Source organism: Peromyscus californicus, unplaced genomic scaffold, assembly GCF_007827085.1.
Source record: "Peromyscus californicus insignis strain IS unplaced genomic scaffold, ASM782708v3 Scaffold_10__1_contigs__length_136768540, whole genome shotgun sequence".
In the NCBI taxonomy this organism is placed as follows: domain Eukaryota; kingdom Metazoa; phylum Chordata; class Mammalia; order Rodentia; family Cricetidae; genus Peromyscus; species Peromyscus californicus.
In genome coordinates, this window is record NW_026294391.1 from 29,713,547 (window position 1) to 29,740,126 (window position 26,580).

At 40.2% G+C, this 26,580-nt stretch overlaps 1 protein-coding gene across 3 annotated transcripts in view; it reads left to right on the plus strand.

Annotated features, from left to right (window-relative positions):
- The window catches only part of LOC128100726 (cyclin-dependent kinase-like 5), a 185,249-nt gene extending 160,420 nt beyond the window's left edge, over positions 1–24,829 (plus strand). For 2 of the 3 annotated variants that reach the window (XM_052723409.1, XM_052723333.1), the window contains 8 exons: positions 532–1,498; positions 4,954–5,055; positions 5,324–5,429; positions 9,493–9,616; positions 15,755–15,854; positions 19,961–20,083; positions 21,295–21,414; positions 24,429–24,829. In XM_052723409.1, the coding sequence (XP_052579369.1) occupies positions 532–1,498; positions 4,954–5,055; positions 5,324–5,429; positions 9,493–9,616; positions 15,755–15,854; positions 19,961–20,083; positions 21,295–21,414; positions 24,429–24,815 (2,029 nt within the window). In that variant the 3' untranslated portion in view covers positions 24,816–24,829. The remainder of the gene's footprint in view (positions 1–531; positions 1,499–4,953; positions 5,056–5,323; positions 5,430–9,492; positions 9,617–15,754; positions 15,855–19,960; positions 20,084–21,294; positions 21,415–24,428) is intronic. The other variant, XM_052723487.1, reaches the window with a different exon arrangement.
- Positions 24,830–26,580: the final 1,751 nt, after the last annotated feature.

A 26,580-nucleotide genomic window follows, 5' to 3' on the forward strand; every position in this document is an offset into this window, starting at 1 on the left:
TAGAAAATTATTCTTTTACAGTCTCTCCTTCCCACTCCCCCATTTCTCTCTCTCTCACACACACATACAGTATTCTTTGATCAAAATATTCCTATTATCTCCTCACCCTCTTACTCCTTCCAACAAACCCCTTCTTCCCAAGTCCCTGTCTGACTTTCATGCCGTGTGTGGGCCCAGCCTACTGCATTTAATTAGGGTTGCCTTCCTGAACATGGTAAGGGCTTGTTAGCTGGAGTGGGAGCAATGCACCAGTGACTACCCCATCAAAGACTATGACTCCCCTTCTCTTTGCCCTCTCCGGGTGAAGATTATAGTGGAACAGCCATGTCTGATCCAGAAAGCAGCACTCCTTCACATCCTCCAGCTCTTAAATTCTTTCCACTCCTTCCTTCGCAGTGTTCCTAAGCCTTTCCAGTCATTTTAGTATGTTTTCTTTGGCTTTACTGTTGGCTTGCTTATTTGTTTTCAGCATTATGCACTGTTTGCCCCCTGTTGAAGGAAACTGATGTGCCTCTTTTGTTTTAAACATAGAAGCCAGTCCAGCAAGGGTGCCGCTTTACAGACTCACCACAGATCCAACAGCAAGGACATTCAGAACCTAAGTGTGGGTCTGCCCCGGGCTGATGAAGGCCTTCCTGCAAATGAAAGCTTCCTGAATGGAAACCTTGCTGGAGCTACTCTCAGTCCGATGCACACCAAAACCTACCAAGCAAGCACCCAGTCTGGGTCTTCCAGCAAAGATCTCACAAACAACAACATACCACACCTTCTCAGCCCAAAAGAAGCCAAGTCCAAAACAGAGTTTGACTTCAATATTGATCCAAAGCCTTCAGAAGGTCCAGGCACCAAGTACCTCAAGTCTAGCAGCAGATCTCAGCAGAACAGGCACTCGTTCATGGAGAGCTCCCAGAGCAAAGCTGGGACGCTGCAGCCTAGTGAGAAGCAGAGTCGGCACAGCTATATCGACACCATTCCCCAGTCCTCCAGGAGTCCATCCTACAGGACGAAGGCCAAAAGCCATGGGGCGTTGAGTGACTCCAAGTCTGTGAGCAACCTTTCAGAAGCCAGAGCCCAAATCACGGAGACCAATACCAGTAGATACTTCCCATCCAGTTGCTTGGACTTGAACTCTCCCACCAGCCCAACCCCCACCAGGCACAGTGACACAAGAACTTTACTCAGCCCTTCAGGTAGAAATAACCGAAACGAGGGCACACTGGACTCACGCCGAACTACCACCAGACACTCAAAAACCATGGAAGAGTTGAAGCTGCCTGAACACATGGACAGCAGCCATTCACATTCGCTGTCTGCACCTCATGAATCATTTTCTTATGGGCTAGGCTACACCAGCCCCTTCTCCTCTCAGCAACGTCCACACAGGCATTCCATGTATGTGACCCGGGACAAAGTGAGAGCTAAAGGCCTTGATGGAAGCTTGAGCATAGGGCAAGGGATGGCGGCCAGAGCAAACAGCTTGCAGCTCTTATCACCCCAGGTACCACTTTGATCTGTCCGGTGGCTTATCTTGGGGAAGTGTTACAGGGAATATTTATAAGGTTGCTATGCAGTTTTTCCTACTGCAATCAGCCTTGCTTTCATTGGGACAGTGAATGAAAGCAATCTTTGGATTATTTCTGTTAAAAAAATAATAAAATGTATCTCTGTGTACTAGTAGCACATACAAAGGCACATCCCAGCACTTGGGAACTTGGGAGACACAGGCAGGCAGGTCTTCATGAGTTTAAGGCTAGCCTTGTTTACATAATGAGTCCCAAGCCAGCCAGAGCTACACAGTGAAACTCTGTCTCAATAATAATAATATTTATTATTTAAATGTTTAAATCAGTTGTTGAGTGCTCAAGACATCTCAAGTTTGGTTTTAGTAATCTATTTTTTAAATGTTCCTTTCTGACATATTTTGCTGACAGACCATTTTTCATTGAAATTAGAAATATGGATTAGCTTTTAGTTATTTCAAAATTTTGCATTTTTTTTCTATAATCTTTCTAAACCACATTTGTTTAAACTTGTTTTTTAATACCAAATATCTTAATTGAGTTTTAAATTTATCTTAATCTAGACAAGTATAACTTCAGGCCAGGGTAAATGATAATTCCCCAGTATTTTTTATTTTTAAAAGATTTTCTTAATTATGTATTTATGTGTATATCTGTGTCTAGGTATGTGCACATAAGTGCAGGTACCTGTAGAGGCCAGAGATGCCGCATACCTTTGGAACTGGAGTTATAGGTGGTTGTGAACTGCCTATCATAGGTCCTAGGAACCAAACTCAGGTCTTCTGCAAGGGCAGTTCATGCTCTTAATTGCTGAGCCATCTCTCTGGCTCCTTGGTTTTTTTTAATTATGTATTTCTTCATTATTGTGTACATGTCTATGACATGGGGCAAGGAATGTACATATGACATGCGTGTGAAAGCCATAGGAAAACTTTGTGGAGTTGGTTCTCCCCGACCATTTTTATGTGGGTTCTAGGGATCTAACTCAGTCCATTGGGTTTGCATGACAAGTACTTTACCTGCTAAATTATGAAATCGTTAGAGCCTACATTAATAGAGTACTGGCTACACATAGGCATAGAAAACAGGGAGAAATCACTGTGAGCAGGAACAGGCGGAAAGGGCTTCAGTGCAGCTAACCATCTGCCCTGTGTAGACAGATGAATGGCTGAAGAGTGAAGCAGAGCTAAGCACCACAGGAAGCCCTAATTGGAAAGATGAAATTAAAGTGTCCCTGTCATTTTGAAGTATGTTAAATGGCAGGGGACATTTGGCAACAAATGATTTATTCGAATACTGTAAAACTTCATTCCAGTAGCCATGCAGAAGTGTGCTTGTGTGTCAAAAGAAAGATGGAAGCAATTCTGTCCGTCCAGCCTGGGCCCTGTTGGAGGCTCCCACAGGAGGTAGAATCTGAGCAGACACTTCTGAGGAGGTTGTGATTTCACTTGGGGAGGAAAGTGATAGTAGCAGGAAAGAGGATTGAAGGGAGAGAAAATATTCCAAGGAGACTGGCTGCTACATGGATCCCAACAGGTTTCACGTTATTGAAATGAAAATGTAAGAGGTGCACAATTCTCACACGAAGTAAAGAGAAGAGTATTCAGGATTGAGTGCCAGTATGAAAGCCAAGTGGATCTCAAGGACTGTGCAAAAGTAGACACAACAGGACTTGTCCACTGCAGTGTTGAAGGAAGCCTTCGGGGTTTCTTTCCTAGGAGCTCCTTTTCAGAGTTGGAACCAGGATTTATGAGCTCCTTACCCCATCGTTTTTCCTCTCAGATGAGGCTCACAGGAGATGGCTGAGCTGCCCAACTTTCCCCAACTAGTAGTTCAAAGTGGAACTGGGATTCTGAGGCAGTCTTCAGGTCCCCAAGTATAAAATGTTGGCAGGATGGCCTGGTGCCTGATTAAGGGTGGGGCAGGAGATGAGTATTAGCAGGGCCTTTAAATGGAGTTATGGTAATGGACAAAGAAGCCTTGAGAACTCACTACAAAGATAAGAGAACCTGGAATATCTAGAAAGATCTCTAGGACCTGACCACTGCCCCTAGAAGGGACTTGGCGGTCAGAATCAAGCAGATTGTGTTGGCATCTAGGCAAGTGTCAAACAGAAAAGAAAAACAAAGGGCATTCTCCCTTGGAAAATGGAGAAATGACCGGCTCTCTGGGAATTCAGAAAACAGAGTTTCTGAACATAGTGGTCATAAACTAATTATAAACAATTGCTAGGGCTTAGTACAGATCCAGCTGTTCAGGAGATGCAGTGCCAAGCCTTAAGAAAGGCCACAATTAAAGACTAGAAGGTGGCTGGAATATTTGAAAGGTAACAAGAGTGGTGAGTAAATCATGGCATTCATTCTCATGTAAAGTATTATAGCCACTTTCAAAAGCATGGGGACCCTTACTGAGTTTAGTTTGATTGTAAATAACTCATTTCTTTAAAAAAAAAAAAGTATTTCTATGGGCCTTTGTCAATAGTACAGGTGGCAAAGTAGAAAGAAGAAAGGCTATACCAAATGAAATTCTTTCCAGAATTCTCTAAATATGGTGGTGGGAAGGAAGGGGGAGAAATACCAAATCTTATTTCAGTTTTTAAAGTAAAACATTTTATGTATATCATCTAGGCTTGAGATAATTTTTGTGCATAATATATAGATGCTAAATGCATCTAACTCCATCTAACTCCTTCTAATTCCCACCCAGGGTAGAAAATGTGATTTATTGTCTTTCCCTCCAGTATTGTTGAGGACCCAATGCTGTGCTGGGGTTGTGACTCACCTAATTGACAAGGAGCTAAGTAGTAGGAGCATCTCTAGAGACAGGCACCATCATGATCATTCCTAAATCACGAATTGAACAGATAAGCTGCTGTCCTGGAGCATATGAAGGAGCAGGAAGCACCAGAGACTATAGGAGTTGGGGACTCTTAAGACAAAAATCATTAAGAGGGATTATTCCTTTTCTTTTTTTGCATTCACAAAAAAAATTTATTTTCATCTGCATCTACTGTTAGTCTCCTAGGAAAACACTTTTGTCTCTGCATCTTTCCTTTCGGAGAACTCAGCCTAAAGTCTGTAAGAGCACTTTTAGATTGACGGATAGACTCTCTAAGCATACTGCTGCTTGGAGCTGTAACTGTCTAGATAGAAAGGTGATTTCTTTTGTTGTTTTAAATATTTAATTGAACTATTTTCAGACTAATGTATTCTTTACTTGCCTTAACTTTAATGAGAATCCCACTTTCTATCTGTTAAAATTTGTTGGCCTTATTTTACATCCATCAGATACTTTACTTTTTTATGAAATTGGTTAGGTTGAAGACACCCCATGATCTTTATTTTAGATGTTTAGGTCCTAACTATATTAAATGAAGATGAGTCTTCCCTAGGGGTAGGAAGTTTCTATAAATCTTTTTGTATTTGACTTGCAGCCTGGAGAACAGCTCCCTCCAGAGATGACTGTGGCAAGACCTTCTGTTAAAGAGTCCTCCAGAGAAGGCACCTCTTCATTCCACACCCGTCAGAAGTCTGAGGTCTGAGCTTTAGAGTTGCTACATCTTATAGTGATCTGTAAGGACTGTTCACTCAGCGGCATTACAGCCTAACTTAAACTTTATCCATGCCCAATTTCCCATAAATAAATTGAACTGACTTAGAAAGTAAGTAGTTTTCTTCATGACATAAACCCAAGTTTTCCTTTAAAATAATTAAAAAAAGTAGTAGACACTGGTTAGACTTTGTTCTAAGCAGCACCACCATCGATCCATGGTTTAGTTTTGATAACCTTGTTTCCTGCCTCAGGCTGGAGTGTACCATGACCCACACTCTGACGATGGCACGGCTCCCAAAGAAAATCGGCATCTGTACAATGATCCTGTCCCACGGAGAGTTGGTAGCTTTTATAGAGGTAAGCCACCCCCCATATTTCCTAGAGTCCTCCTCTATTTTCTGCTGAGTACATCTCCTTTCCTCGTCCACCGCTATGTTTTCACTGCCCCAGTGGACTTTGGACCAACAGCAATCTTGCCTGCATTACCACCATCTAACAGTTCTCTTTGCCACTGGTCTCGCCATCTTTGTTCAGTCCCTTGTCTCTTCTGTCTGAGCCCTGACTGGTCTCTGTCTCCATGTACCCATCCAAACAGTCCTCAGAACGACCCTTCTGAAGGTCGATAGTCACCATGCCAATTTGTTCATTTGACAGAGGGAGGGAAGGAGGAAAGGAAAGAGGGAGGCACCGACGACCTCACACAGCTTCAAAAATATTTATTAATTGAGTTAAAGAAGAAATTCAAGAATATTTACATAGCTTTAAAAATGTACTTTGTTGTTGAACAGATGACTAAGAGAGGTGTTTTTGAGGTCCTGTGAATTTAGGAAAGAATTAATAGAGAAAGGCAACCCCTTTGGCTTGTAACCGTGCAATGATAAAGTAGCAGATATCTGAGAATCCCAGTGCCTTGGTGGAGAAATGGACGGGAGGCTCAGCTGTACAAAGCCTGTAAGACTCAGCACGGCCTTGACTTTTAAGTCCACATTCCCTGACTTCCTGCTCCTTCTGGTGTCTTAGAGAGACAACTGGAGAAGGTCAGAAATTGGGGTCAGAGGGGACACAGATAATTGTTTGGTTGTTAAAATTTGGGATCTGAGCTGAATGAATACACAGAAGTGTTATTCACGAATATATATGTATTAAATGATTAGGCTACTATGGTCCCTCCCAGCTCTACCTTTAGAAAAGCATTAGGCATCAAATATGCTTCTTAATGACTGCCCCCGTTCCATGATGACTTTAGAATCTTAGAAGGCTGAACTTTTAATTCAGATTAAAGTTAATTAAAAAATTTTGTCTTATACAGGAGTAAGAACATCTTCAAGTAAGTTTTTCTTCAAAAATATCCTATACTTCGTTGTTTCTACAGATGATTGGAGAAAATATCCTTTTGGGGGGAGGGTCTAACAATGTAGACCAGGTTGGGCTCCAGCTGACTTCTACCCTCCTGTCTCTATGTCTCAAGTGCTGGAATTATAGGTGTGTGCTATCAGGCCCCGTAGAGGAAATACTTTAAAATAAAGTGGAAGTAGAGTTTTAAATCAATGAATTAGTCTTTGACTTTTGGAAATACTATTTTGGTTACAAATGGATTGTATTGGTTAATATGGGAAAAATACCTCCTTTATCTATCTTATAATCTACTTGGAGATTTGGCAAGTAGAACATTTCAATTTTTAAAAGTTCAGAAATAGAGAGGAAAGTTTCAACTAAATGAAACACCTGGAAACATCTGTTATTTCAACAATACTGGGAAGTCCTAGAGAAAAATAGTGGTTTAAAAAAATGACAAATATTTCCAGATATATCTAGACCAATGTTTCTAGAATAGGTTCATTCTTTCTTATCCAGAGGCAAATGAAATGGTGTCACTTTGTTGTTTTTATTTTATTTTTGAGATTATAATTACAACATTTCTCCCTTCTCTTCCCTCAATCCAAACCCTCCCATATGCTTCACCTTGCTGTCTTTCAAAATCATGGTCTCTTGTTTCACTAATTGTTATTGTATGTATATATGTATGCGTATATACATATGTACTCCTAAATAAAGCCTGCTCAGTCTTATAATGTTACTTGTATGTATGTTTTCAGGGCTGACCTTTTGGCACCTCTCCTGCTCCCAACTTTCCTCAGTTGCCTATAGTTCTTGGTGTAGGCTCGAGGCCTCCTGGGCTTTTCCTTGTCCACTTTAGTGTGTCCTTTGGTGTTGTCATTGTTCAACTCATGTTTAGGCACGTTGGTGAGACTTTATGGGTATAGCTTCTTATGTTCCTAGGAGACATAATCTCACAGCAAATTTCCTAATTCTCTGCCTCTTAAAATCTTTTCACCCTCTCTTCCACAATATTTCCGAAGCATCAGGTTCAGGAGTGTATTATAGATGTATCCATTAAGACTAGGCTCCACAACTCTGTATTTTGATTGGTTGTGGTTTTCTGTAGTGGTCTCCATCTATTGCAAAGAGAAGTTTCTTTGATGAGGGGTAAAGACTACACTACTCTGTGGGTATAAGAACAAATGTTTATAGATTGTTGTTAGGGGTTATGATGATTTAGTAAATTAGTGGTTGTAGATTCTCCTCCAATAACCATGACTTCACTAGCACTTCATTAGTTAGCTAGGTTTCTAGTACCAGGTATGGTTTTCCTCTTGTTGAGCCAGTCTTCAGTGTAATTAGAGAGCTATTGGTTACTGGCAAGGTATGCATACCACTATTGCATCCTTGGGATTATTGTGCAATGCTGGTCCTTGATGTGGTTCATAGGCATTATAGCTGGGTAGCTGTTAGGTTAGTTGGGATTTTTAGGATAGTTAGTTAGGGTAATTAGGATTTTATTGCTGTGAAGAGATACTGTGACCACGGCAACTCTTATAAAGAAAACATTTAATTGGGACTCGCTTACAGTTTCAGAGGTTTAGTCCATTGTCATCATGGCGGGAAGCATGGTGGCATGCAGGCAGCCATGGTGCTGGAGAGATAGCTGAGAGTCCTACATCTGAATCTGTAGGCAGCAGGAGCAGAGAGAAATGGAATAGGCTTGAGCATATGAAAACTTCAGAGTTCATCCTCCATTGACACACTTCCTCCAACAAAGCCATACCTACTCCAAGGCCACACCTTCTAATAGTGCCACTCCCTGGTAACCAAGCATTCAAATCTATGAGCCATTCTTATTCAAACCACTACAGCAGGACTGTTGGTGCTCCTTTGGAAACTTAGATGGCATCTTCTGGTACCGTGAAAGCTTGTCTTCAAAGAGGGGCATTTAGGTCAGTTCCAGCTCACAGATCTCTGTGCTCTGGTCAGCAGCCAGGAAATTAAAATGGAATCATTGCCAAGATAGGGGCGTTAGGGAGCAGTAGAGAAGGGAATAGCAGGGTATAAGTGATCTGAGCAGGGAAATGTAAAAGGGGGCCTCTTTGAGGAGGGAGAGTTGAAGTAAATACAGAAGAAGGTGGGTAAAATAGCAGTAATAACATCTGAAAAAGTGACAAGGAATCATACTATTAACTATTTACCTAAAAAACTACAATACATGTATGTAATTCACTGTATAAATACACATATATATTGTTGTTGTTTTGAGACAACATCCCATATTAGAACCCAGTCAGGATGACCTGGAACTTACTATAACCTAGTCTGGCCTTGAACTCATGTCAGTCCTCCTGCCTCAGCCTCTTGAGCACTATAATTACATACAGCCTTTCCTTACTTGGTGTCACTGATCTTGATATACAATGTGCATATTACTTTTGTAATGAAATTTACAATACAGCTATCTTTAGAAATTGACAAAAAAAACATGGTTACCCTTTTCCCCAAAGCAAAAAATCACTCAGTACATTATAGTTTCTATTTCTGCTTACTTTTGCATGAGAATATATAGAAAATGCATAGTATTTTTGTGCAAATGACCAAATTTCCTTATAATTTAAAGATCTAAGTAGCACACCATTGCATTGTCAGGGCTTAAACTGTAATTTGTGTGTCCCAGTACACATATTGTTAAGGATGATATTGGGCTAAGAATAGATTTTGCATAGTTGGATCTGTAATAAGAAAGACTCAACTTCAAAGAATGTCAAAAACCATGGTGTGGGGTTGGGGTGGCTACAATAATCATACTTTAAATGATGTCCCATTTAAAACTGTCTTCAAATGCTCTGCTGTGTGTCAGCTGACAGCCCAGGGTTCTGTTTGGAAATCTTTATAACTGACCCCTGCAGGTTAATATGTAGAGTTGAGGAGAGAAACTTATCTGAACCACTTCCACCCTCAGGGAAAAAAAAAGTTCTGGAAAGGCAGTTGAGGACTTTGACTTTGTTTATGTGAAAGAAAATGCAGTGAAATAACATTAGAGCTACTTCAAGCAGAAAAGTACTTCAGTAACTTTTCTCTCTCCTTCATTCAGTGCCATCTCCACGACCAGACAATTCTTTCCATGAAAATAATGTATCTACCCGGGTTTCTTCTCTGCCATCTGATAGCAGTTCTGGTACCAATCATTCAAAAAGACAACCAGGATTCGATCCATGGTGAGTGTTTTGCTTTGTTCTTACTCTTCCTTTTACTAATTGTAGATCTGGGAATTCAAAGACATGCAGGATAAACTTTTTAGTGTTTTTTTCCCCCACTAGGTCTTTCTTAAGAATAAGGAAAACATGATATGTTGTTGGGGGGAGGGTATAATTTTTTTCAAGTTCAAAATTTCTATTAAATAGCATGTAAAAGAAAAACTCTAATTATCAGATAAGTCTTTTATCATACTCATTCTTTTATTGACAGTGAACTTGATACTGTCACTTTGCATTGTCTCAGTTCTCATAGTTGCCCCTTTTGAGGTGGGGGCTATTCCCATTCCATACACACTGAAGCTTCAAAGTTAGAGAACCCAACTGGTACTAAACCCCTGTAACATGGGTCAGGGACAAAGGACACTAGCACTTCCCACATAGAATTCTTAGGGTATTTAAGTGATGTAAAAATTAAATGTAGCCGGGTGGTGGTGGCACACGCCTTTAATCCCAGCACTCAGGAGGCAGAGCCAGGCAGATCTCTGTGAGTTCGAGGCTAGCCTGGTCTACAGAGTGAGTTCCAGGACAGGCACCAAAACTACACAGAGAAACCCTGTCTTGAAAAACCAAAAAAAAAAAAAAATTTTAAGTGTATATAAAAGACACCTAAAACAATGTAAAGGCTCATTATGTTAGTAGCTGTGATTATTATGCTTAATGTCATTTAATCTTTCCATGGTTTATTGACCATTTGGCTTCTAACTTTGCTTCATAAACATGCCTCTTTGTGACTGTTTTTTTTTCTCCCTAGTGTGTAAAAATATGAGCAAATAGGTAGAGCTTTCATTAGTTTTCAGTGTTGACATTTTCAGTTGTGGCTTGGACAAGCCTCAAGAATAATATCTGAAGTGTCAGAATACAGATGCACAGAGGGAACTATTTTTGCTTCATTGTTGAATAATGAGGTGGTAACAATCTAAAACAGTATCAGTTATAGACTAGCATAGTCCTTTAAAAATTAGGTTAGTCAGATCAAAATTTAAGTATGGACTGGCCTGGCATGGTAGTATTGGCCTATAATTCCAACACTTGGGAAACTGAGATAAGAGGATTGCCAGTTTAAAGCTAGCCCAAGCTATGTAGTGAGACTCTATCTCAATGCCATCCCCCTCCAAAAAAGGAAATCTAAAAGTAGGGTAGGCATTGTTAACAATGTGTTTCTCGGGTGTGTGTGTGTGTGTGTGTGTGTGTGTGTGTGTGTGTGTGTGTGTGTGTGTTTTAGGGGTTTGATTTGGTTTGGTTGTAGGGACTTGAATGTAGGGCCTAGTGTATGATAACCATGTGTTCTAACATGTCTGAATAGGACTTTAGATGTGTGTGTGTGTGTGTGTGTGTGTGTGTGTGTGTGTGTGTGTGTGTATATAAAATTGATTGTTTTGAAAAGAATCAGAAGTACAGATGGGATGTTAATCTTTAGCTAAGATGTTGTCAAGTCATCCTTACTCTATTATTGCTATTATGTGGTTCAAGAAGGTTCCAGAATTCCCAGCTGTGAACTGGCTCCCTACTCCTTCTGATAATGTTTCTATGGCATATCTCCTTTATGCATCACATCTAACATGATCTAATCTTTAATTAAGCTTGACTCATCTTGATTATTTTTCTTCACTAAGATCTCTTTGGTTTGCCGTATTCTTTATATCTGAGAGAACTATGCATTTGATAACATATTATTAGAGAGTCTTATTAGAGAAACATGGTAAAATCCTGTTCTTAAACTATCACATAACCTCAGGCCAGTCTTTTTCTGTGATAGTACCACTTTAAATTTCTTCTGGGAAGAGAGTATTTGTACAGTGTACATATTTTCTGCAATGGAATGATCAAGCTACTATGTCATACTTAAAAACAATACATAGATATTGTAGTTTAACACCCAGAGCTGTTATTCTGGCCATCTCGGTTGTCTTGAACCCACTTAAGAAATGGGAGATAAGCCAAAATATCTCAGAACAAGAAAAATAGACTTAATACAGCCAGATGCATCATCTTTACTAATAGGATGACACTTCAATCCTCACTTGGAAGCTATTTATTCCTCCTTCTGCCCAGTTTTAGCGGTTTGAACCGAAGTCGTTAGAATGAGTTGTGGTTGCAGCTAACAGCACAGTGTGCAGAGGGGAGAAGGGTCACGAGTAATAGCTATGGGGTAAAAGCAGGTGCGTTTCATCATTTCACAGACCTGAGAAAATCCTCTGCATCATAGGTATCCATTTAGAGTGCATGCTCATAAAATGAATGACATTTACTATAAACAAACAAACAAACAAATAAATAAATAAATACAAAGTATATAAATGGGTTAGAAAAACCGCCATCAAAATTGGGTTTAAAATTGATACTTTAAGTTCATTAAAAATCCAGCTGGTGAAATAAAGAACTGTGAAGCTCACTTGAATAATGACAGGTTTTTTTTTTACAGGGTTATGAATATATTGTGTCCATTATAGCTTGGCAGTCTGTCTGATTTTCCTGTGTCCCACAAGAACTGACCACTTTAGTTACTGCCAGGGGAGGGGATGAGGCAGGGGAAGTGACAGAGCGATGCTCCCCACCTCTTCCACTCCCTGTCTATGCTGCTCCCAGAGGGATTATACAGAAGTCCAGAGGCCCTGCTGTCTCATCCCCTCTGCTCTGCACCATGAGTCTAGGAGCGGTTTGAGTGAGAGGTCAGCTCCTTGATCGCTTTCTCTCTATCTCTAATACCTAATACAATGCTCAGTAAATGGTGATCAACTTTAATTCCTCCCTTCCTTGATTGCAGTGAGTCTTTGAACTTCCCTCCTTTGTCTTGACTCCTTTAATGGGAATAGTTCTTGGACTAGATGACATAGGAGTCACAGTTTTGTGTAAGACCCTGCCTTTTCATCCTTCATCGTGTGTCCTCCCTCCACCCCATAGCCATACTATTTTGATCAGAGCTACTACCCAAGGGGATGAGCTAGGTGACTGGATACATAACTCTTCTCAAAGCTCCCATCTCTGAAATTCGTGTGACACCCAAAGCTGCCCACTGTACTGGGTGAAATTAGAGAGGCCCCAAATCCAGACAGGGCAATAGTTGCCACACTCTTGCCTAGTTGGCTCAGTGCTGCTTGTGCGAGGCTCTTTCTTCCTTTGTGTGCCACACAGCCTTCCAAGTGCCTGTGTTCCCCATAGCTGCTCTCCCTTTCTCTTCCTCGCTCAGGCTTTTTGCTTTGGGTTTTCTGTGTATGCTTCTGTGCAGTTCTGCTTTGTTCTTTGTGTCTCCCCTTCTTTGCTCAGGCTTAATTTCTTCTGTCCCTTGTGATGCAGACATACTCAGGCTCCAGTCCTAACTTTCATCTTGTTCAAGGGTAATGTATTTCCCTTTTTCTTTTGGCCCCTAGAATCTTTTCCTGCTTACCTCTCAGTCCTACCACTTGGTCTGCTTCAGTTTGAAAATGTTTAACTCAGTTCTCCTGCCCCACCTGGACTGTAGTTTATTCAGTGCCTTAAAGACCCTGGGGATGGTCTTTGATCCATCTTCTCTTTCCCAGAACCAACTCTGCAATGCCAAAGTGCAAGTTCTGAACTGTTTTCCTGCCCCCTTCCTCTTCCTCCCCTCGACTTCTCCAGCCTCTCACTTGCATATTATTCTCTACTTCATCCTGGCTAGACTTTTATCTTCCCAGGGAGAATTCTACTTCCTCCTAGGAGTGGCATCTCCAGCCTTCTTTCCGTTCCTGCTAGCACTAAAATTCTGCCCTGATGCCAGTTTGCCCCCTGAGATTGCGTTCATGAAGAGAGTGTTTTCCCCAACCACACACCAACTGCATCCAGAGAACTTGTAACTTTCCATCATCCCATTCGCACCCATGCAACCACATCTAAAGCTTCTAGCTTTCTAAGTGATAAATGCACTGTTCTGAGTTCCCAAATTTGTTACAGTATGGCTGGATTGAATCACAGAACTTGTGCTTCAGAACTTGGAACTTATTTAGTGGTGCTTACAATTATAAGTTCTAATGGATTTCCAGAACACCTGGGGTGCTCCTGGGTGCCAGGATTACAGGTGTGTGCCATCATGTCTGGTTTTTGTGGTCCTGGGGTCAAAAACAGGGCTTTGTGCATGCTAGGTGCACATTCCACTAACTGAGCTACATCAGCACCAATTGAGCTATGTTCCCAACCCTGAAATAGTCTGTGCTATATAACACTTTGTTGATGTATTTGTTCTCAGAAATTAAAAAAGAATATCAATAATTTTATTACATAGATAGAGCTTTGAAGGGTTTTGGGGGGGTCTTTTTTGAGAAGGGGGAATCTCGCTTTGTTACCTACTGTTCTCAAGCACATGCACTAAAGTGCTCCCACCTGAGTCATAGTTAGGAATACAAGTATATGCCATAAGGCCGAGCCTATTTTTGTCCCCCAGTGCTTGCAATGGAACCCAGGGTCTTGTGAATGTTGTGCAAATGCCCTTCCACTGAGCCACATCTCCAGCCAAGATGTTTATTGTAATTTCTTCCTACATTTTAAAAAGTGCGTTTAAGGGCTGAAGGGATGGCTCAGGAGTTAAGAGCACTCATTGTCCCTGCAAAGGATCCAGGTTTGGTTCCCAGTGCAAATGGTGACTCACAACCATCCATAACCCCAGTTCCAAGGAATCTCCTACCCTCTTCTGACCTCTGTGGGCTCCAGGCACACAGTAGTACACATACATACAGACAGAATAAACACTCGAACAATACATCTTTAAAAATTAAATAAACAAATAATATTGAAAGTGAATTTGTATAACCTATATTGTCATGTAGTTGGACTTATCTGATGTAGAAAGCTTGAAATCATTATTTTTGCTTAATATTTTAGTTTAAATATTCTTTCATGTCAGTGGATATTCTTTGAAGATGTGATTTATTTTTAATAGCTTCATTGTGTTTTCTGCCATGCAACCAGTAATGGTTTATTTAGAAGTTTTCTGGCTTACATATTTTAATAAAATAAGCTGGGTGCTGCTTTGCTCATATTTTCTTAGATATTATAATCACTTCATCACTGTTAGGTATTCTGAAACCATGAATATAAATTAACTGTCACTTTTAACGATTCTACCATTCTTACTTTTAGGGAATATGTAAAGGTGTTTTTTTCAAGAATAATACCAGTTGATTTGCTTTTTAAAGAGTGTAAGCCAAAAGCCAGGATGTTCTCTGCCTCCACACAAACACATCCCACTCTACCACTGCCCCTTTTTTTCTCCTTTTTCTTTTTCCTTCTCTTTTAGGATTTTTTTTTTTTTGAAAAGTGGGTTTTTGTTTCAGGGTCAGTCCTGGTAGATAGCCTGACTGGCCCTCAACTCACTCTCTCCATGTCAGCCTCCTGAGTGCTGGGATTGCAGGCATATGCCACCACACCTGCCTTGCTTCCTATTTTGAATATCTTCTATTTTTATTAAAATACCTAGTGCTATCTGTGGTACCAATCTTAACATCAGTATTTTCAGGTAGACGGGTTCTCCCCCACCCCCAACATACTGTGTTAGAGCATTCATTATGTCTACATTTTTTTCCTTGAGTACTTTTTTTTGTTTAGGTGTAATAGATTAAAGGTTTAATAAATAAATAGGAATTTTCCAGTTTGGGGCAAATTTTGCTTCTGTTTATAATGTTTCTATAGCAGCATTGATTTTTTTGTCTTTAGTGACTTGGCAAGCTACTAATAATAAACTTGTTGAGCTTGTTTTTAAAAGGTAAATAAAAAACTGAAGGTTTTGAAAATGTTTCTGTTCTTTCCTTTGGAGGGTTACAGAGAGGCATTCTCTAAGCCATGCATTTTACTGAATCTCTAATTCAGAGACTAACAACACCAGGAAAATGGTCCCATAATGCAGTTACAGACCATTTGTAATAATGCTCAAATTGCTAGTGTGATCAAGCCTGTGCTAAAGAACAGCCATTCCCCATGCTGATTAGACTTGGTTCCTCCTGTGCCTTTCAGAGGACCTTTACCTGTGGGCTTGATTTTTCATGGCTGATTGAATCTGGTATCACACATTTTCAGCCTTCATTATGTTTGTCACACAGTGGCAAGAGAATGATTCAAAGATTCATATGATAAAAATGTCTTCTCATTTAGGAAAAGCCCTGAAAATATTAGTCATTCTGATCAACTCAAAGAAAAGGAGAAGCAAGGTTTTTTCAGGTCAATGAAAAAGAAAAAGAAGAAATCTCAAACAGTAAGTACATGACTCATTTCTATATATGACCTCAGTTTCTGTATTATTCTGTGGGTACATTGTATACTCTGCATGGAACAAATGGACTTAATTTCTTAATGTGAATATGTTGTAGCTACCTCTTTCTGAAGTCTTACACTACTGTCCTTTCCAAAAGCCTTTTCTAGATTCAGCAGACTCTCAAGGAGTAGAAGAAATTTAATTTGGATGAGAAAATGCTTCAAGCCTCTCTCAATAAACTACTTATCCATGTGACTTTAGATTCCTGTAAAAACTATGGAGACGTGAGATTTGTTTCTCTCTGGGAGCATAAAGATATGCAAAAACTTAGGAAATGATTTTAGTTTACATCTAAATTGTGAAATTCATAAGTAACCATCATCCCTTATCCTTCCCTGACTTCTGGACTGTCTAGTCACAGAGAAACAATTTCATCTTACATTTCAGCGCTTGCTTTAGTAAGAAAATGAATTTCACTTATGAGGGCATTGGAGACAGGCTGCACCTGAGACCCGAGGAGCTCTGCATCTGCACAATGGGCCAGCTCCACTTGACTGTACTCCCCAGTGTGTGGAACCACATAAGCAAAAAGGCTCAGCTAGCTAGTAACAAGAGAAAGTGGGCAGGAGGAACAGGCCTCCAGGAGAGCAGTAGGGGCAGTTCACACAAAAGAAACCTGCTTCCCTTCATGTTATGGTACCCTCACAACTAAGTGACATTGAGTTAGCCATTTTCAATGGTTTGGGTTTGGGTCTCAGCTTTACTTCACACAAGATCTACTCTCATTCATTTAAGAAGAAAATTGCCTAACCAGAATGACCTGTTCACATAAGCTTCATTGACTTTGTCTATAAGATTAGTAGGTGCTTCTGAGGCCCTTCATGCCATTGTGAAAATTAGAAGTTATAGCTTAGTGGTGACTAAAGATGTCTTCTTTAGTTAACAGTAGGAAAGTATGTAACTCATAGTAAGGAGATTTGTCTCAGATGTTTAAAAGATGTTAAAAGTTTTGTTTGTCTGTTTGTTTTTATTACAAGTGTTTGGCCCTTTTGCCTGCATATGTGTTTGTTCACTATTTGTGTGCCTGGTGCCCATGGAAACCAGAAGAGGGCATTGGGTTCTCTGTAATTAAAGTTAGAGACCTTTGTGAACTGCCAAATAGGTTCTAGAACTCAAAGCTAGGTCTTCTGGAAGAGCAGCCAAGACCTCTTAAAAGCTGAGCTCTCTCCATCCCCTAAAAGTATTTTTAAGGCCCATTTACATCTAGACCTTGGTAAAACATTCTTTCACTTGCTTGTTAAATGTAAGTATTTCATTCAAAATAAATGACTTCAAGCCAGGAGTGGGCTTGGGGCATGATATTTCAAGTCTTTAATCCCAGCATTCAGGAAGCATAAGGAGGCAGATCTCTTGAGAGTTCATGACCAGCCTGGTCTGCATAGTGAGTTTCAGGGTAGCCAGAGCTACATAGTAAAACCATGTCTCAAACCACCACCAGCAGCAGCAGCAGCAGATTTCATTATAGAAAAAAAATGTGAAAAAAGAAAACATCATTCTAAATCTTGCCCAAATCTACCACAAATAATATTAGGATTTTAGTATTTCCCCATAGCTTTTTAGTGTATGTATACATTTAGGATATGTATGTATACGTATATATACATATCCTAAATCTAGCTTACTAGTAGAAGAGCTGAGCCAGGCAAGTGGTAACCTGTCCAAAGTCACACAATGAGATGTAAGGACTAAACAATACAATATTTTACTAAAGCAAGGAAAGGGGTGTGTGTGTGTGTGTGTGTATGTGTGTGTGTGTGTGTGTGTGTGTGTTTTACCTCTTTGTTTTAATGGTTACATGGTATTTCTGAAATGTTCATGGGGGTAGAAAAGGGTACTTATATCTCTTACTGAAACTTGCCTAGATTGAAATGTCAAATCAAAATGCCACTCAACTACATTTGTTGCTGAAACTGGGTAAAGAAATGAAGAAATAGGCTTGAATTTGCTTCAGGATGCTTAAAATGTTTTAAGTGCTAAAAACATTTAAACTCTGCCCATTGTCTATAGAACATATTATCTATCCTAAGCATTACCCTTCAGACACTTTTTCCTGGTCACTGCTGTAAATTTTGTGAGTTTTTGTTAACTACATGCTTACAGTCCTGTGATACGATTAAGTTGTAGAAAATAGTAAGGATAGAAGAATTGAGGCTGTCTTGTATATATATTTAGATTTTAATGGTTGTCTGCCTTAGACCAACGTTAAACCTAAAGCCCTTGCCTGACTGTGGCTAAGCAAAGTATATACATCTTGCCTAACTTGATTATTTAGGATTTGGTTCAAATTTTAGATATTTAAATAGTTAAATAAATTAGGGTAATAGAAAAATTCTTATTCTCTAGCATCCTCTCCACTTAAACTTTTTATTAAATATTTACACTAACTGCAGAATAGCTGTCCACAGATCATAATACCTTAAATTTTCCAAACCTCTCCATTTTTTAATTAAGAAACACCGTAAGGGCTTTGGAGTCTATAGAGTCAGATTTTCAAAGAGCACTACATACAGAATGCCAGACCTCAAGCACTGAGGCCTAGCATTAAATTAACTCTGCTTCCTTTGAATGAGCATTCAATTGTAACTAAGGGGAACTTGCTTTTACTTTCCAAAGGTTAGTAACAAGAAAACTAAGTTGAGCAAACCAAAACATTGAAGGCATTGGAACTTTTACATAAGATTCCAAGAAATTGAAATCTGATGCCACTCATCCTAAATTCAGGTGTATCCTAAATCTAGTTTACTAGTATAGGAGCTGAGCCAGGCAAGAGGTGACCTGTCCAAAGTCACCCAATGAGAGGTAAGGAGTAAAACTGGCTTCCCCTGTGAAAGGTCTCTGAGAGCTCCCTGCTGACCTTCTTGGCAGTCCAAGTTAAAGTCCTATACAGGGTTAGTGTCATTAACGCAGGAAAACGCAGACATTGACCCGGACGCCTTCATACCCACACCACTGAGAAGATGATCCGACTGCATTGCTATCCATTTTTGTTCTCTGACAATCGAGGCAGCCGAAAGAGAGAAAAGAGGTGCCCAAACGAATTCTGTGTTGTAAAGCTGCCTGCTTTGACTCAAGGAAGTCTGGATGGAAACTGCCTTGGGGAATCTGGCTTCAGTTGTGTATCCAGGGAGTTACATAAGCCCTCAGAGCATATGGTGACTTTGCCAACTTGGTAATTGTATCTTATTTAGTATTGCAACTTGAAATGATACTTCAGTTTAAAGTTTGAACTTTTAAAAGGATTTATTGTATGTGTGTGCATGATATTGGGGAGGAGGGTGCAAAGGAGCCACATTATATAAAGGTCAGAGGACAATTTTGTAGAGTTGGTTCTCTCTTTTGACCTTTATGTGGGTTCTGGGAATCAAACTCAGGTTGCTAAGTGCCCCACTGATCCATCTTACCAGTCCTGAAGATTAAACTTTTGTCTCTTTGCTGGAAAACCAGAATTCGAAATTGTGCCAGATGTTTTAAGTGAGGTATATATTTCTAACAGTGTAGAATACGGCTACTTAATTAACCTTAGTATCCCACAACAGTGGTAATCCCCTTCCACGTGATATTTACTGCCTCAAAATAAGTGACCAAGCAGTTCAGAATGACTTCAAGTATATTTTCTTGTATAATAACCTAGCCATATGGTAGAATCTCTTAGTTACTGAAGTCCTAACAATTAGAAAATGACTGAAGTTCATCACTAACTCATTAAACACAATTCTTCATAATAGTCTTATTTTTTATAATAAATACATTTTTAAGTAAGCATAATATAAGCAGATGCCCAAAGGTCTCCAGGCATTCCTGGACTATTGCTCAAAACCATGGTATAGGCTGTGAAAATTTTGTGCTTGCCTAAACTTACATTATTGTTTCCAGTTGAAAAATAACAAGTAATCTCTCTAGATGCATAGCACAGAGATTCTTTCCATGGGTGTTAATATTTAATCATTTGCGGACCACCAAGGGCTAGTAGTTTCAACTAAAGCACCTATTTATTTTACTTACTTTTTTTCTTTTTTCAATTAGCTCATTTGTATCTTATATTACAGACAGACTCTACCAACGGGGAGAATCCAAGCATCAAGAAATCCCTCTTTCCTCTTTTTAATTCAAAGAATCATTTAAAGCATAGTTCTTCTTTGAAAAAGCTTCCTGTAGTCACTCCACCCATGGTACCCGTTTTTACATATAGTAGCCCTGAAAACTGCTCCAGTAAACTTGTTTTACTGATGACATCAGCATGTCTTATTTTCATGGGGTCATATTCTCTTTGTGCTAGTTAAGTGCCTGAGCCAGTTCCATAAATTCACTGGGATATATGGATATATATAATACATATATTTGATATCTATTATATATCTATATCTAGTCTGGGTTTTCTGCATCAGTTAAAGATGCCAAAGCATTTAAGCCTACTAAACAAACTAGTAAGGCTGGTTTGAATGAACTGATTAGCCAGTTGTTGGCCGACAGCCTCCATGAAGTCCTTTAATTCCTGTAAAGAATCTGATTAACATTTACAGTCAGCAAGTGTCTTTGCTGTTGGCTCACCACACGAGCTTTCTTACCATTGGGTTGGCAGTTGTTTCTTTGAAACCAAGTTCAAACTGACCAAATTATTTGCGCTAGCAGGCTCCATGAAAAAAGCAGCTTGTACTAGTTGATAACTTGCTCTTTCCTTCCCTGCCTCTAGCTTTTGCTGGTCACTAGGTGTAAAGCCATGGCTTTTGTTTGGCATTTGCCACAACACTCCTTTGTCCACCAAAGTCATTGAATAGACCAATTGCATTCATTCGGAATTTGTGGCATAAATTTCTAGCACTTTCTGAGTGTACAATGCCAGACCCAGATTTACTGGGCAGTTTGGGGCTATGATTCAAACCATACCTCCCCACTTCTCTCTCCCTGAAAGCCCCCTAGACTTGTTTGACAACATCAAATGCAGAGTTTGCATCATATTCCCAGCATGAACATTTTTTTTATTGAACTGGTTCATAACCTAACTACAGTATGGAATGAGGATACAACAGCAGTTCCTGGTCCAGTCCACTTTAACTGCTCTCTCTTACAGCTTACTGAAACTAACAGCATGGGAATGCTTTAAGGGATAAGGTTTTAACCAAGCTGCATGACATCTGCCAATTTTTCCTAATGCAGGGAAAATTATTAAGAAGGCAGCAGAACTTAACTAGCACCACTTGCATCATGGACATTTGGAGAATTTTGGTTTACTTACTGGGTCTTTTTGGTTTTTTCCTCCCTCTTTTGAATTTTGGTTTAGTTCAATTTACTTTTCGGTTTGGGTCTCCTCTTGGGTGTTGTTGTATATCTTAATTAGGGTTATTGGTATGCTTGTTGAGTCCTTCTCCATCTTTCCCTCTAGGTACCCAATACTGATGGTCCCGACCTTCTGACTTTACAGAAAGCCATTCATTCTTCTAGCACTGCAAGCAGCAGACCAAAGGAGTGGCGACCTGAGAAGCTCTCAGATCTACAGACCCAGGTGAGTTCTGCTTACCGATTTTCATGCTACGGTGTGTCCTGGGATGGGAGGGCAAAGAAGAAAAATTATAGCCTCCCCCAAATAGACCCTAATGAGTAGCCTTGATGCATTTTAGAAGTCAGGATGAATCCTGTCAGTGGTTCCTTTCCCACTGGGCACAGCTAGTTCCCACTATCCTTTCTCTAGCTGTGGAGGGCAGTGGGGCAATGTAGAGAGATGAAGAAGAAATAGTCCTAGCCCACAAATAGGCTGCAGCTCAGGAGACAAAGATTCATGAAGATCTTAGTAAAAAGTAAGGTATGTTATGAATTATTGGGGATGATAAACCGAGGTCATGAGAGGATTAACCTTAAAGATGCTAGCATATAAGTTGGGCCTTGAAAACCAGATACTAGAAGCATTCTTGAAAGAATAGTTTAACTTCTGAAATCCAAACTGTTTTTCTATAAAGACACCCAAACACTTATATTAGGAATTACATATTACATAGTAACATAGGATTATAATTCCTTGCCATAATGGGGAACTTTAATGTTTTTTCAAATAACTAATGTATCAATTTTAAACAGTTATTCTAATTAGAAATGTTTCAGTATTGGATCCCTTCAATATTCTGTAATAAACATGATGACATAATCTACCATGTTTATTTTACCCAAACTTGAGGTATTTAGAAGCAGAGGCTCTACTTTTTATAGGCTTTGTGTTCTATTCTTTCATTCTTAAGAAAACATTTCAGCTGTTAGTCCAGGTTGGCCTGCAGTTTGCTGTGTAACTCAGACTGTCCTGGAACTAACAGTCCTACTGGCTTCCCATTCCACCTGTAGGGTTATAGATCTGACATGTTTCACTGTAGTCTGTTACTTGGAGCTGTAACAGAAGTTCCCCAGAACTGCCATTCTCTTTGCCTGGCCATTTATGTCTTTTACTTAGAGCATGGTCTATTCTGACAGTTAAGGGGGCATAGAGAGTCAGATATCCTAATTTTTTGTTCAAAAAAAATTATTCAAACTGAGAACTTCACATCTCCAGCTGATTCTGGATTATTATGATTGTTTGATAAGTTTATAAAATTCACTAGGAGAGACTCATTTCATCCTTTTAATAAAAAAGAAAAAGTAGTCAGGGATGCTGCCACACACCGTAGTCTCAGCACTTGGGAGTTGGAGACAGGAGTATGAACAGTTTGGGAGTATCCTGGGCTGTGTACAGAGATCCAGGCCAGCCTGAGCTACATAAAGGCATAGAGCAAAGAGGATCAAGAGTTGGAGGCTACCCTGGGCAACATAAAAGAGATGATTGTAGAGAAAGAGCCCTTTTGAGTATCTCTGGCGTGTAGAATATTCTGCCACCTCCTGTGGGGACCTCACAGCTTTCTTGGAAAAACATTGGAGGATTCTTGGAGGGTGCATCTCTAGAAGCTGTTTCTCCTTGAGTTGATTCTCAATTCATTTACCTTGGTTGTTAGCACCCTGTTTCTTTAAATCTTGCAGTTTTCCTAGAGATCATCAGTGTTATTCAAAGTTGACTGATAGCTAAAATGCATGTGGCTTATACTACCGTGGCACTCAGGATAAAAGTACTCTGAGGTTTACTAGCTAGAGGTGCTTCAACAGCAAGTTGGTTGGTTTGTTTATGTGTGTGTGTGTGTGTGTGTGTGTGTGTGTGTGTGTGTGTGTGGTGTTTTTTGTTTGTTTGTTTTGTTTTGTTTTTCAGAGAATCTTGAGAAGTTACTCAAACTGTCCTCAAACTTGTGATTCTCTTCTCTCACCTTCCCAAGTATCTATCTGGGATTGCAATCATATGCTACCATACCTGGCTTTCTATGCCTTTTCTGGTAGTGACTCTCCTGCACCTCGTGCTAAAGGTAGAAGAAAAGGAGAAAGAGTTGCCTTTCACAATTGAGAAACTTAAGGCTTAGGACTTACCTGAAAATAGTTGGCCAGTGAGGGGCTGGTCTCATCTAAGACCTGGCCTTCTACTTTCACACCAGTAGCCCTCCACAGTGCTGTACCCTGTAGAGCCTTTGACCAGCAGCCATTCTGCAGGCAGGAAGTCCATTAGCCAGTTTTTCTGTGAGCAGTTGAAATAAATGCTTTGTATTTTTAGTGTCCAAACTATACCCATTCCCACCTCAAAAAGATGGAAATGAAAAAGTAAAAGTACAGCATAGAATGTAAAGATGTAGTATCAAGAGAAAAGGAACATTAAACAAATAAGAAAGAAGTGCTATTTTTAACTCGTTTCAAGCTACCTGAAACACTGCATTTTCCCAGCTTCTCTTGCAGCTAAATATGGTTATATGCCCAAGTTCTATCAAGTTTGTATTAATTACTTTTTCCATTGCTGTGACAAAATACCTTCATAGGTTGAGGGTACAGTCCATCACAGTGGGGAAGGCATGACAGCAGGTCACATTGTATCCACAGTCAGGAAAAAAGAGTCATGAATACCAGTGTTCTGCCTACTTTCTCCTTTTATTCAATCAAGGCCACCAGCCCATGGGATGGTGCCACCCACATTCTGGGTGGATCTTCCCACCTTAGTTAAATCTCTTTGGAAACACCTTCACAGACACACCCAGAGGTGTATTTCCACAGGGATTCTAAATCCAGTCAGTTGACAATTAAGATTAATCCTAACACCGGTGAACTATAAATGGAAGACTTATTTGGGAAGTCTTCTGAAAAAGGAGAGGCATATCTCTTATTGCTTCTCCTTTCTGGGTAAAGACAGGATGCAGCCAGATCAAAGGAGCCCTGACTTTCATGTGCTACCTTTGAGTGACTCTAGTTATTTTCTCTTGATTTCTAGACCTTCATTTCAAAGGCAGTGACTAAAATCTTGTTTGAGGAAACCCAGAGACCAGGTAGAGCTGGACTTGCCCCTCCAGCCACATGTTCTCCCTTCCCAGCTCTGTTTAGTTATCTTATCTTGAACCTGAGCTCCATGTCCTCACAGCTCCCTCGCTTACTCTAAATGAAATCTTGTCTGCACCTTAATCTTTTTTTCAGAGCCAACCACTAAAATCCCTTCGCAAGCTGTTGCATCTCTCTTCATCCACCAATCACCCGGCTTCTTCAGATCCTCGTTTCCAGCCCTTAACAGCTCAACAAACCAAAAATTCCTTCTCAGAAATTCGGATTCACCCCCTGAGCCAGGCTTCTGGTGGGAGCAGCAACATCCGGCAGGAGCCTACACCAAAGGGCAGGCCAGCCCTTCAGCTGCCAGGTCAGATGGATCCTGGATGGCACGTGTCCTCTGTGACCAGGAGTGCCACAGAGGGGCCTTCCTATTCTGAACAGCTGGGTGCCAAGAGTGGGCCAAACGGGCACCCTTATAACAGAACAAATCGCTCACGAATGCCAAATCTGAATGATTTAAAAGAGACAGCCTTGTAATTTATGCTGGCATGGGGGGGTGGGGGTGGGGGGGAGACAAGACAGTCGGGAGGGGAGGGTTCAGGGTGGGCTGGGAAATGGGCTGGGCCAGGGTAGTAAGCCAGTATTTTCAGCTTTATGAAGGTGTGTGCAATATTGTGTGTGGAGGGTGCCATTTGGCTCCTCGCAGCCACAAATGCTAGTCAGGGATCTTAGAGCCTCGGGAGTTCCTTAGGGATCACCACTCCCCACAGGTCTTGTGTGAGAATGGATAGAGTGTGCCATTGAGGAAGAAGAACTTCTTGCCAGTTTCTCCCCGTTACATTCCAGCTTTAGTGCAATCTCTGTTGAACTTGGGGTAGCCAGGGTATGTATGTCCTGGCTGTGAGGGATAGAAAATTCATGTTGACCGATGCCCTTCCCACATATTTTTTTCTGACTAGACTAAATGTGGGGTTTATTGTAATCTAGGAGTATCCCTTTGAAGGGTTAGCAGATGAACTGTATGTCTTAAATTGTTTTCTAAGCTTCCATATTTGATAGGATTTGTAACATTTATTTATAATTAATATTGTACTGTTATAATCATACCTTTTATGTTATAATGTAAAGTTATTTTGAGCTGTTTGGAACATTGTGAAGCAGTGGGACAGCTACAGTAGTTTCTATAAAAACTAAACAGTAACATTTATATATTGCATCAGGAGTATTTTATTCTATATATATAAATATATATGGTAAATAACTGTCTGTTTTATAAATATATTCATTTAAAGAAAGTATCATTATGACACTATCTGCCATATTTTTATACATTTGTGATATGAAGTGAGTATTATACTTATAATAAAGGGAGTTGAATTGTGGCTACATGTGACTGTAACAGTATGAACTTTGCTCAACTTTTTGGCCCCAGCAGTAGCCTCTAGACATGATCCTTGGTAGCAGACAAATGCAGCATCTCTTTCCAGGCCCACAGGAGAAGAACGTTAGATAAGCCAGTAAGGATCCCAGCAGGCCTCACTTCTGTCCTCAGACACTTGGCTCTCATTTGTGTCCAGGGACATTAACTTGCACACGAGAGGATAGACAGAAGTGGTGCTCTTGGGTCTTTACAGAGAATGTGCTCTTCCACTTAGCATTAGTGTTAGAGTGTAGACCAAAGATTTGCCAGTGGACATTCCTTGTTGTGAGGTTGTAAGAGGCACCTGTCTGCGGATCTTGCAAACCAGCTCTTTGCTCCTGAATGCTGTCTGCCCTCCTGGAGATTCTTGCTTCCAGGTGGGATATGAGCTACGTGTATGGCATTTCTTCTTCTAAATGCTTTGTTGTTGTTGTTGCTCTTCTAATATATTTAAAAGGCTCCTGAAGCAATTCCAGATGTAGAGAAAATTGCTGTATCCTTTTTTCCTTCCTGGGACTGTCCATTGATAAAAGGTCATCGTGCACACCTATATATACATACACCTCATCCATCAGAACAGGACCTATCCTTCCCTCATTTGATCACTTTCGACTCCCGAGTTAGTATCAAGTATCATCAAGGCCTCTGGCCAGCAAGCATTATACCCACCTGTCTCTGGACCATCTTTGACAAAAATAAACACCTCAACACCATCATCTATCAATAGTCATAGTTTTGAAAGTAGTCTCTTAGCAATAAGACTTTTAGAGATCACTCCCATCCCTCAAAGAGGTAACTTTTCAGTATTTGCTACTTGTTCCAGAATTCTGAGAGTGTCAGTCCCCAAATAAAGTCAGCTGTCACTGAAATATGCTGAGTTAC